The sequence below is a fragment of the Mauremys mutica genome, chromosome 4, assembly GCF_020497125.1.
Source record: "Mauremys mutica isolate MM-2020 ecotype Southern chromosome 4, ASM2049712v1, whole genome shotgun sequence".
Classification (NCBI taxonomy): domain Eukaryota; kingdom Metazoa; phylum Chordata; order Testudines; family Geoemydidae; genus Mauremys; species Mauremys mutica.
In genome coordinates this window covers 24070507-24083072 of record NC_059075.1, presented here as the reverse complement: position 1 = coordinate 24083072, position 12566 = coordinate 24070507, and the positions used below count along the sequence as shown (strand labels likewise).

General features: G+C 40.1%; 1 protein-coding gene across 2 annotated transcripts in view; it reads left to right on the top strand.

Annotated features, from left to right (window-relative positions):
- YY1 (YY1 transcription factor) overlaps positions 1-12352 on the top strand; it is a 42549-nt gene extending 30197 nt beyond the window's left edge. Inside the window, exons 3-6 of one of the 2 annotated variants that reach the window (XM_045015017.1) lie at positions 1065-1125; positions 7086-7179; positions 7647-7805; positions 10473-10615. In XM_045015017.1, the coding sequence (XP_044870952.1) occupies positions 1065-1125; positions 7086-7179; positions 7647-7805; positions 10473-10483 (325 nt within the window). In that variant the 3' untranslated portion in view covers positions 10484-10615. Of the gene's footprint in view, positions 1-1064; positions 1126-7085; positions 7180-7646; positions 7806-10472 lie in introns of both variants that reach the window. The other variant, XM_045015016.1, reaches the window with a different exon arrangement.
- The last annotated feature ends 214 nt before the right edge of the window (positions 12353-12566 follow it).

Here is a 12566-nt window from a genome sequence, read left to right as displayed (position 1 = left end):
GTTATCAGATGGTCAGGCTAGATAATCCCAGTGGTCCCTTCTGGATTTGGAATTCATAAGAGTTGAAACATTAAAGATTCCCAAGTTCAGAATGGTGACTCTGACCTCTATAGTTCCCTCATTAGATCCCTCAAGACTTTTGTGGTTCTTGATCTGCAAGATGCCTATTTTCAGATATCCATTTATCCAGCCCACAAGAAACTTTTCAGATTCCTAGTGGAAACATCTCTCTATCTGTACAGGTTCTGTGCTCTCTCCACAGTTCTGCACTTTCACTATAGAGATTGCACCACAGTACTTGTATTTTTCAGTTCACCTCATGCTATTTCTTTTTCTTTCTTACAGTGCAAATATTTGTAATAAAAAAAGTGAGCACTGTACACTTTGTATTCATGTTGTAATTGAAATCAGGATACTTGGAAATGTAGAAAAACAATAATATTTATAATAAATTTAAGTCGGTATTCTGTTACTTAACAATGCATTTAAAACTGCAATTAATTGCAACTATTTTTAATCTAGTTTTGTGTTAGTTGCTTGTTAACTGCGATTGACAGCCTTACTTTAAATGTACAGTGTTCTGTATCTGAAAGATGCTTATGTAAAGATCTTCAGATTTTAAAGTTTGTGTTGTATGGACTAAAGTGCTTTTTCAAAATGCAAAAATATACGGTACTGTTACTGTATTTTTATATATATCTCCTCACTACAACATTAAACTCCAAATGCAGTTGATGTGTATGTAACTTGCAGGATTTTTTTTTTTAATATTAAAGCAAACAGTTTTAGGAAGCAGCAAAGAATCCTGTGGCACCTTATAGACTAACAGACGTTTTGCAGCATGAGCTTTCGTGGATGAATACCCACTTCTTCGGATGCCGAAGAAGTGGGTATTCACCCACGAAAGCTCATGCTGCAAAACGTCTGTTAGTCTATAAGGTGCCACAGGATTCTTTGCTGCTTCTACAGAACCAGACTAACACGGCTACCCCTCTGATACTTGACAGTTTTAGGAAGGTTGCTTCTACATACTTACCAGTGTTTCTTCTTTTGTTTTTTGTAAGAATGAAGCCACGAAAAATTAAAGAAGATGATGCTCCAAGAACGATAGCATGTCCTCACAAAGTAAGTGAAACTCTCAGAACTTAAGGCATTTTAGTGGTCAGTCACTTGTGGAACTGAATTTTGTGTGTCTCACTTTTTTTCTGTTAGGGAAGGAATAAGCTGAATATTTGTATTAAAGCTAAATATTGAGGTCTATTACTTTAAATACAGTCACCTCTTTAGGTGCTTTTCAGATGCTAAAAGATTTCCTCAACTCTTCCTACAAATTTTGTTATGAAATTCACAGAAGGAAACCTTGTTTGCATGTAAGGTGATCATAGGAGTATGGCAGGACGCTTTGTCCCAGTAATGTAATTTTCCATCTGACTATATGAAAATACCTCATTAACCTGAACTGTATTCCTTTAAGTTTCTGTACTGCTGTGTCTCACACCTGGTTCATGATATTGATAACTTGAAGGATCATTGGAGAATGTCATTTGGTAAAGGTCAAGGATGTCTGTTGCAGCTGGGAGCTAGCCTCCCAGCTCAGATACACGGATTTATGCTAGAAATAGCTGTGTGGGCATTGTGTCACTGGCAGAGGCTCAGGCTAGGCACCTGAGATCAGGCTTCTCTTGGGGGAATTCTTTGCCAATGCACAGTACATAAATTTTCAGAAATTAATGTTGTGCATGCAGAATTTCCTTTTTTCCTCACAGAAATGGGCTGCAGAGATGTTGGCTGTCACTAGAGGCCACTGGACCCAGCACAAGGCTAGCGGGAAGAGGAGGGAACTGGAGGGTTCCTAGTAGCTGCAGTTCTCAGCATGCCCTGAAGGAAGGAGGTGACGGCATGCAAGTCTTGGACCCAGCATCAGGCTGTTTCTCCCTCTGGTCTTGGGGGTGAGAGTGTCTGGGCTTGAGAGAGGTGCATCTGGGTTCTCGGAGGGAAGGGGCCAGAGGAACTGGGTTGTCGTAGGGGTTTCTTGAATAATCTACTTGTGGGGGAATTTTTGCTGACAGGTATTTTGAAATAAATTACCAAATAATTGAAACTGGCATGATTATATAGTATTGTTCTTGACAAAATCTGCAGAATTTTAAAATACTGTGTGCATAATTTCCTCAGGAGTAGCTCAAGCCCACCCTGGCACCAAGCTTGTCTGGCTAGTGTGAGCCTCTGCCAGTGCCACAATGTCCACACAGCTATTTCTATCACATTAGCGTGGGCCCCTCTAGCACAAGTCTCAGTCCAAGCTGTAAGGCTGGTGTAGGGGTCTAATGTAGATAGACCCCTAAACCAGTGGCTCAACCTTTCCAGACTACTGTACAGGAACTCCTCACTTAACATTGTAGGTGTGTTCCTGAAAAATGCGACTTTAAGCAAAACGATGTTAAGCGAATCCAATTTCCCCATAAGAATTAATGTAAATGAGGGGGTTAGGTTCCAGGAAAAAAAAGTTTCACCAGACAAGAATCTGTCTGTCTGTGTCTCTCTCTCTCTCTCTCAAAATAAAATACACATACACACAGAGTATAAGTTTTAAACAAACAGTTTAATACTGGTACACAGTGATGATGATTGTGAAGCTTGGTTGAGGTGGAAGAGTCAGAGGGTGGGATATTTCCCAGGGAATGCCTTACTGTTAAATGAACTAGCAATTGACTGAGCCCTCAAGGGTTAACTCTCACAATACTGCAAGGCAGCAGGAAAGGAGGGAGGGCAGACACATGCCCCCTATGTGCGAGAGGGGAAAAAATGCACATTTCCCCTTTAAGTAGCTGACCCCAGGCTTAAGTACACTGCCTTGTTAATTAAATCCGCTTGCTGAGACCTGAGACAGCAGCTACTGCCTAGAAGCTCCCTCCCTCATGTGTCCCCCTGCTCTATGGAAGATGGGGTAAGCGGGGGTGCAGGAGCAGAGGGGAGGAGGAGACACACTGACATTAGCCCCCTTCTTCCTCCCCGTACAGTAAGCAGGAGTCTCTGGGGGGAGCAGCTCCAAGGCAGAGGGCAGGAGCAGCACATGGCAGTGGGGGGAGGGACAGCTGCTGCAAAGGGAATTTTGGGGAGTAGGGAGCTGATAAGGTGGCTGCTGGTCCACTCTGGTTCCAACCACCCACCAGCTAGCTCAACAGGCTGCTCTTCCTGCAAGCAGCGGACAAAACAGGCAGCTGCCAAACAACGTTAGAAGGGAGCATTGCACAACTTTAAACAAGCATGTTCCCTAATTGATCAGCAACTTAACATTGAAACAACGTTAACTTGGACAACTTTAAGTGAGGAGTTCCTGTACCACTTTCAAGAGTTTGATCTGTCTTGTATACTCCCCAAGTTTCACCTCACTTAAAAATGAGACACAAAAATACAAGTGTCACAGCACACTATTACTGAAAAATTGCTTACTTTCTCATTTTTACCATATAATAAAATTAGTCAATTGGAATATTAATATTGTACTTGCATTTCAGTGTATAGTATACAAAGCCGTATAAACAAATCATTGTCTATAAAATTTTAGTTTCTACTGACTTCACTAGTGCTTTTCATGTAGCCTGTTGTAAAACTAGGCAAATATCTAGATGAGTTGATGTAGCCCCAGACGTACACGTACTCCTGGTTGAGAACCACTGCCCTAGACTATTTAATCATCAGATCTTTTCTGCGGCCACTACTTACATAAAGGAGAGCACTCTGGTCCCCTCTCTTATGGTTAGCACTTCTGTAAAGTTGTCTTTTGGTAGCAACTGTACACTATTGTTGCAATATCTTGTCCATGGTAATTTAAAATGCTATTTGATGGCATGAACCTGTTCTGAAAACTGTCCAAAGTGTATTCCTGAGATCTAGGCGTACCCAGCCTTGATATGAAGTCATTATAGGTTGTGGGGCTTGGTTTCTAGATAGCGTGAGCCTAAGAATGCTTGCCTGTGCAGATATTTAATAGTGCACATTACAGATCAGTAACCTAGGTCTGTTCCTTACTAGCCTTGAGCCCAAGCATCTACTCTGGGAACATTGAGCTCCTATTCAGGGCTCTGTTTCAGAATGTAGGTTCATCTTTCCTTAAAGTTGTACTTGGAGACCCAGAGTTAAATTATTCTTCCTCTGAGGAGAGATGTTTGATCTTCACAACTTTAAATCAATCCTGCTCTTACTTCTGATTTAATTATACTTCTGATAAACCATTACATTGTCTACATTAGGTGGGAGAAGAAAAGTAATACTTCCTTATTGCATCTCTTCCACTCCCAAAAAGTTCCTTTATCAGTGTAGAGGTAACTCTTAAGACCACTTCGTTACTTCTGTGTAACCAAGAAATACCTTTTGAGACTTTCCTTCTCCTTTCCACTGAGTAGTGGGGATTTTAAAATCCATGTAAATAGTTTTTTCATCCCACCCATTTGTGAAGTTTAACTTTTGAATAAAGACATGGAAATCTTGAAGCCTGTTAATCAAAGGCATTGTGAAGCCTGTGGGAAAAACTTTTTTTTATTTAGAAGTGGTGGCTTCTTGGTTTTTCAAAACTTAAGACATGTTCAGATACAGTTATTGCCAGTTTGGCAGAAGTAGGTCCCAAAGAGGAAGCTTGCAGAATTGCAGATTGGAAGGTGGATCACTCAATCAGTTGCTGTTTTCAAACTTGTACTCTATACAGTTGTATGGTACTACCAGTTCTGAGTACTTTTCATGTACATGTCAAAATTCATATGGAATCTGAAACTCATTAACAAAACATAAGAATTTATGAAAGTTTCTGATATGCTTTGAGGGTCCTTTGACAAATGAGTTCATCTCTATTCCCATCTTACGTTTATTCAACAGGGAAGCCCTGGTAGCTCATTTCATTTAGCTGGGTTGAATTTGTAAGAAGGGTGTCTGTCTTTACCATGAAATGCAGTCTTGATCCCACAAATCCATTGCCCCATCCTTTATGCTGGATAGTGGAGGTAATTTTTTTGGTATGAGTGACTAAGAAAGTCATCCGGTTGGATTCCCTGTGTATGTAGGGCCCTATGAAATCAGTTTTATTATGGATTTTTGTATTTATTGTAATTTCTTTTTTTCCCTTTTTTAAAACAATTCCACCTTTATGGTCTTTTACATCAAAATTGTTTGATACATTTGCAACAATTATCCTTACTATAAATGTATTAAATGTTCAGAATTGGATTGCAATGGGAAAAATTGATTTTACCACTCCACCCCCCAAAATATTTACAGTCTAAACAAAACATCTGGCAGATATACAGTACACCTCTACCCCGATATAACGTGACCTGCTATAACACGAATTCGGATATAATGTGGTAAAGCAGAGTTCCGGGAGGGGCGGGGCTGCACACTCCAGTGGATCAAAGCAAGTTCGGTATAACGCGGTTTCACCTATAACGTGGTAAGATTTTTTGGCTCCCGAGGACAGCATTATATCAGGGTAGAGGGGTACAAGCCAAAAGTAATATATTTTAAATTGCTTTTTAAAGTAGCATTTGGTAGTATGACAAAACTGACATTGCTGAACAGTAACATAAGAAGTCCACAAAACTGTGTTGGGGGAGTGTCAGCACCGTCTCTCTTTAAGCAGAGCAACTCACCAGCCTGAACACTTGTTTAGACAGCAGCTGCAGCAACCACTCCTGAGCCAGAGGCTGGTGTATAGACAGGTGCCCCCCCTGTTCTCCCACGTGGCTCCCCCTGCTCAGTGGAGACTGGGTACACCAGCGGGGGGAAGGAGACACGCCAACATCAGCCCCACCCCTGGGCTGGCTCTGCACAGCAGGCTTGACTCTTACCCTGCCTGCCCCTGCGGTCCAAGTGATGGAGAGAGCAGAATTCCGCATTAATGTTTTGATTCTGTCCATGTTCTCGTTAATGCAGATTTCATAGGGATCTATGTGTGGTAGTTAGCCAAAGAGGCATTAGGGGACTTTTTCATAATCCAGTTGGCTTGTTATTTCTGATGTAATGGCTTATGTATGAAATATGAAGCCTCTAGATTATTAACATTGTAGCTAGTCATTGTCCCTTTGTAGACTAGATTTGTAAAGAGGTGCTTTTTCAGAATGATTACAAGGAGTCTGGGCTTGCTCAGCGGTATAGAAGCTGAGGCTGCCTGGTAGTGTTGGGGGAGGGATTCAAGAGACACTGGCTCTACTCCCAGTTCTGTTACTGGCCTGCTGGGTGACCTTGGGCACATCACTTCACCCCTCTGTGTCTTGGTTTCCCCATCTGTAAAATGGGGAGGATATTGACCACTTTTGGTAAATCCTTTGAGATCTGATGAAAAAGCTAGGTGGTAATATTTATAAGTAATTAACTTCTGTCCCTCATCTCTCTATTAGTGGTATTTAAAGTTGGCAAGGGGGTTGGAAAACACTCCATTAAAAAGGGATGCCTAGGGGATGGCAGAAGCAGCAGGCAAACAAAGAAGGAATAGAACACATTTGATCAGTAAGGAAGGGGATAGAAGAAATGTGTGGTGAAAAGAGTTGGGAATTTTAAAGGTAGCATGAATTTTGAACAAATGATATCTGGGGCAACAGGATTCTGTAAAAATGATCATAATTCTCTATTTTCCAAATCTCACCAACAAGTAAAGATAGAATGGGAAGCTCATAGATTAGAGGTGCAGAAAGGGAATAGCTCAATCAAGAACCGTTATGTCTAGGTAAGACTTCTGCCTAATTTTGTCTCTTTAGTCTCTCTGCAAATGCAGTATTCAAAATATAAGTGAATCTGCAGAGGCAGGATCTTCAAAAAGTGGGGGTGAGTTCCCATTACTTGAGGTTATACACTCTTGTTGCTCAGGAGTAAGATCTGTATTCTGCCTTCCTGTGATGCAGCTACCAGGTGGTGGTCTTCAGGTTTCATGACCCAGCAGCACCAGATCCACCTTCCCCCTCCCTAGAAACAACACAGCTGTTACTTTTTATAATCCTAGTCAATTTATCAGACTAATTCTGCTCTCAGTGCATTGCGGAATAATTTCTTCTGTAGCTGCTGTGCCTTGGAGACCCTCTTGCTTCTTTCTCTGTCAGGAACAGGAAACAGACAAAGAAAGAAGAAAGAGGGACAGTAGGAGATGGACAGAGACAGACATCACTTGCACAAAGAATATGGGGCCCACCAAAGGTAGCGGTGGACTACCATTTTACCTTTTGCTAGCTCTTGGACTACCATAAATTTTGTTCAGTTTGTTCACCTGTGCTTCTGTTAATAGGATGTAATCTTATGGGGAAGATGCAGTGTGTCTTAATAAAACTTGACTGCATGTAGTACACTAATGTTGTATGGGTGAGTAGAGGAGTTGGATTTTTTTCCCACCTCTTAAATTATTGATATTTACTGGCTGTCCATAGTAAGAGTTTGTGGTAATTTTATTGTAAAAGTGTTCTATTTTTAACCTCCTAAGTCAAAGTAAAATATGCATCAATGTGAGGGAGTATGTCTTTCCAGAGCCAGCTTCTATTTTAAGGTATTTTTCCAGGGAAAAGGGGGCGGACGGGCGGGTAACTAAACTTTAATCTACTAAAATGCTAGAAATTTTATTATTGGAACTTGTTTATGTATTGACTAAGTTTTTTTTTATTCTCTTTAAGGGCTGCACAAAAATGTTCAGGGACAACTCTGCTATGAGGAAGCATCTTCACACTCATGGTCCTCGAGTACACGTATGTGCAGAATGCGGCAAGGCCTTTGTGGAGAGTTCCAAGCTAAAGCGACATCAGCTAGTTCATACTGGAGAGAAGCCCTTTCAGGTATGGCCACTTTCGAGACATGCAGAGTATTCCAGTTTTAATTTAAAACAACGGGGGGAGGCGGGGGGGGAGACTGTGCTTGCCTGGCTTCCTCGCCAGTTGAGGCAAGGAAGCACCTTGTCTCAAAATAAAATTGCATGTGGTGACTTGACATGCAAAATCAAGACATGATCCAAAGTCTGATACTAATATCAGCCTTTCCATTGACTTTAGAGGGCTTTGGATCAGATCCTTAGAGAAGTTAGAACAAGTTCTCTGTTCACTAATTATTAATGCTTAGACAAAATTATGATTGTTTATTTCCAGGTATATTTTGGAAGTGGAGTGTATTATAGCACACACATCAGCGCATTTGAATTTAACTATTCTAGCCTACTTTAAGTTTTTGGAAAACTTGCAAGAAAATTAGACTTTGGATACCATATTTGAGAAAACTCTCATTGCTTCCTCTTTTTTTTCAACATGATGTATTTTACTAGTGTAAACAAGGCCTCAAGTTATGCTAATTAGGGTGTGTAAATGGATTGTCTTCCACTATTAAGAGTCATACTATGTAGCTTGGCAGATTAAGACTGCAAAGCTGTATCACAATGTATTATGTGGATATTTTTTTTTTTGTTTAGAGGCTGTTTTTGTAACACATTTGTAAACAAACTGCCTGAATATCCATGTTAAAATTTACAGTGGGGATACTCCCCGTGGGGGGAGAAACTGTTTCATTCTCTCCTTTTTTTTAATGTCCCCCATGTTGTCAGCAGACACTTTTTTTTTTTCTTGTGCTGTTTGATGCACCATTGGCTAATCAGAATGCTTAACTTTCAAGTTGAGTGTTAATCAACTTAAAATTAAAGCCATGAACTACCCACTGAATATCCTCTGATGCTACGACAGTGTAGGAGACACTTGAGCTCCTGCCACCAGAGGTCCCCAGCCTTCTTCATATGGTAAATATCATTCAAAAATTACTGTAGTCTCTGAATTATACAACATGCAGAAATAACTGATGCACATCAGTTCAGTTAAGATACCTTGTTTTAATTTGTTTAGTTTCTTCAAGAAAGTAATCTGTCACAAGACACAAACTGATATTCTAAAAATGAGATTCTTTAATACAGAAAACCTTCAAACCTACCACTTCTGGTTTTAAAAAAAAATAGCCCCTAAATATTGTCCCTAATCATTTTAAGAATTAAAAGTCCACAAGTCATTACCTGAATTATCCACCTCCTGAGTGATTCTCTAGCCCAGTGGTTAGAGTATTCACCTGGAAGATGGGATACCCAAGTTCAAGTCCTTTCACTATTCAGTATTGCATGAGTTGTGCAGGAAGTCAGACTAGACTAGATTATCACAGTGGTTCCTTTTTGCCTTAGAATCTGTAGTTTTCATAGAACGTAATGCTTGAATTCAGTAAATTGCGAGATTTTTTTTTTTTTTTTTTCCCTAGAAACAAATATTCCTGTGGTGTGGAGTTTTTATTCATTTATCTGTTTTTATTTGTAGGGGGGAAAAAAAAACCCCAAAAACAAACACTCTGATCCAGGCTCTTGTGGCTCTTTATGTACATTAAGAACAATTGTATAAAGCATGAGTTAGCTTCTCATCTCTCCCCTGCATGGCAACAACTCATAAAATATCTTATCTGAACAGTAGCCCATCTGACCCACAAATAACCCTTATTGTGCTGTGCCCTTCTCTTCCCCAAAATTTTAGTCTTTGAGTCCCTCCAGTAGAATGGAGTCTAGCTGATTTTTGGAGCAGGTGGGAAGGGGGGGTACCAAATTCTAAAGCTGAGGGCTGCTTCTTTAACTGAGAGTTAAAGAAACCCCCATGACAACCCAGTTCCTGTTTCTATGCTCTGCCCCCCGAGCCCAGCCAGGGAACCAGACACCCACAATCCCTCTCCTCTATATCTCCCCTGCCCCATTCCAAACCAGCCATGGGGACCATCCAGCCCAGACACCCTCTCTTCCCCCGCCTCCCCCCATCCCCAGAGCCTGGGGATCCAGAAGGAAAAACCATCTGATGCTTAGTTCCAGGCTTGGAGTTTCCTGCATGCATACCTCTTTCTCTCAAGGCATGCTGGGAACTGTAGCTGCCAGGAACCCTCTAGCTCCCTCTCCTTTCCCCAGCAGTGTCTGTGTGAGCTGTGCTCTGCTGGGTCCAGTGGCGGCTAGCAGGCACTGTAGCCTATTTCTATGGGGGAAAGGAAATTCTGCATGCACAACGTTAATTTCTGCAAAATTCTGCACTGCACAGTGGTGCAGAATTCCTCCAGGAGTAAAAAAGGGAATGTGTAGAGAAAGCTTGGAGCTTTGATCTCCTCAGAATTTTTTCTTCACAGTAGTCTTCTGTGTACATTGCAACTATTTGAGAAAAATACAGTGATCAATTTTCTCTTTAGGCTTTCACTAAAAAAAAATAAACTTCATACATTAAATGAGATGTAATGAATGCAATGTTGATATGCTAAGACCTGCAATTATTTCTCAGGCACAGCTCTCACTGGTTCTTCTAGGAGTTTTCAGGGGAAATGGACTGCAGGATCAGGACCTAATATTTGTAAAGGGAACCTAGTAACGCAAGCAAGAATCTTTTGCTGACTTACCAAGTATCTGTTGCTCCTGTTGAGAATGTTTTTAATCTGTGACCTTTTTCTTTCAACAGTGCACGTTTGAAGGATGTGGAAAGCGATTTTCACTGGACTTCAATTTACGCACACATGTGCGAATTCACACTGGCGACAGGCCCTATGTGTGCCCGTTTGACGGCTGTAATAAGAAGTTCGCTCAATCAACTAACCTGAAATCTCACATCTTAACACATGCTAAGGCCAAAAACAACCAGTGAAAGTAAGCGAGAAGAAAGCTCTTGAACTCTCAAAGCATCTTACAGGAGTATGGGAATAAATATGCCTCCCCTTTGTATATTGTTTCTAGGAAAGAATTTTAAAAAAAGAACCCTACCCACCTAAAGGACATGTTTTGATAAAGTAGTTAAATAAATAAAAACTTTAAGATGACGTTGCTAAGATGCTCTACCTTGCTCTGTAATCCAGTTTCAAGAACACGGTGTTTTGTAAAGTGTGCTCCCAACAGGAGGGGACAATTGATGAACTTGCATCAAAAAGACAATTCTTTATACAACAGTGCTAAAATTGGACTTCTTTTCACATTCTTATAAATATGAAGCTCACCTGTTGCTTACAATTTTTTTAATTTTGTATTTTCCAAGTGTGCATATTGTACACTTTTTGGGGATATGCTTAGTAATGCTATGTGTGATTTTTCTGGAGGTTGATAACTTTGCTTGCAGTAGATTTTCTTTAAAAGAATGGGCAGTTACATGCATACTTCAAAAGTATTTTCCTGTAAAGAAAAAAGTTATATAGGTTTTGTTTGCTATCTTAATTTTGGTTGTATTCTTTGATGTTAACACATTTTTGTATAATTGTATCGTATAGCTGTAATGAAATCATGTAGTACCAATATTAGATGTGATTTAATAGTGTTAATCAATTTAAACCCATTTTAGTCACTTTTTTTGGAAAAATACTGCCAGATGCTGATGTTCAGTGTAATTTCTCTTTGCCTGTTCAGTTACGGAAAGTGGTGCTCAGTTGTAGAATGTATTGTACAGGCACTGACCTTTTATTAACACCTGATATGTACATCCCATGTAATAGAAAGGACAACAATAAAACAGTGGTCCTAAAGAAAGAGTATGGCAGAAGATGATCTGTAAGCACAGTCTATTTTCTTTTTTTGTCCAGAATAATTATAGTTCTTGAACCTCCCAGAAATTGGAAGCTTAAATAAAACTCAAGTTTCCTTTACTTTTGCATTCAATTACAATGATTTTTGATTAAGTAATACATCTGTGGCAAAACATAATATACCGAAGGTGGTAATTTTAGTCAGAATTGGTGACAGTAATCCTGGGTTTGGGAGTGACTTGGACTCCTATTAACTGGAATAATGGAGTTGGAAACAGTATTTTCAGCACCCACAGCCAGCCAATCGGTAGAACAACACAGTGTCTAAATTAATTGTGCTTAGGGTAAGGAGTGGGTGGAGTGGAGGTGTGTGGGTTCCTGCTTCTTTACTTAGTCACAGTAAAGGTGGGTGAGTGGGGTCAATGGTGACACCAAAATATTGAGCGAACCCTTTGTTTGATTGGGCTTGCCTTCAGTTTTGGACCAGGTGCAGTAACCGGGATCCTTGCTTGGAGCAAGGAACAAAGACCATGAAAATTTCCAATAAGTTTTAACGTACACAACATTCTCTTGATGGTCTAATCAGAAGTGATTTCTAACACTTTGTTACAAATGTTGAGTAATAAATCTGTGTGTACTGTAGTTAACAGTGAAAGAGTGACAAACACAAGAATATGCACAAAAAATGCATGTTTTAAAAGAATGGCCAAAAAAAGGCTTAACGTTGTTCTAAACAGTGTCTGATAGTAAAATGTTTGTAGACATCAATCTCTGCATCTGTGTTACAAGAATATAATCCATCAAACTTTACAAGATTAAAATTAGGTACCAAAATTTTTTTTCCAAGTTGTTTGACTTTGGTTTCAACTAGCAATGTTAAGTGCTTGCACAACACACAGGCCATTTTACAAATAGCAAGGAAGGATTTTCATCTACAACTAATTGAATTTTATTCCTAAAATAGACCCTGCATCTCTGGCTTTGGGGGCTTTTTAGGGGTAGAAGAGTGGAGTGGTTGGGTAATTAAAAAATGTGCATTGGACTAT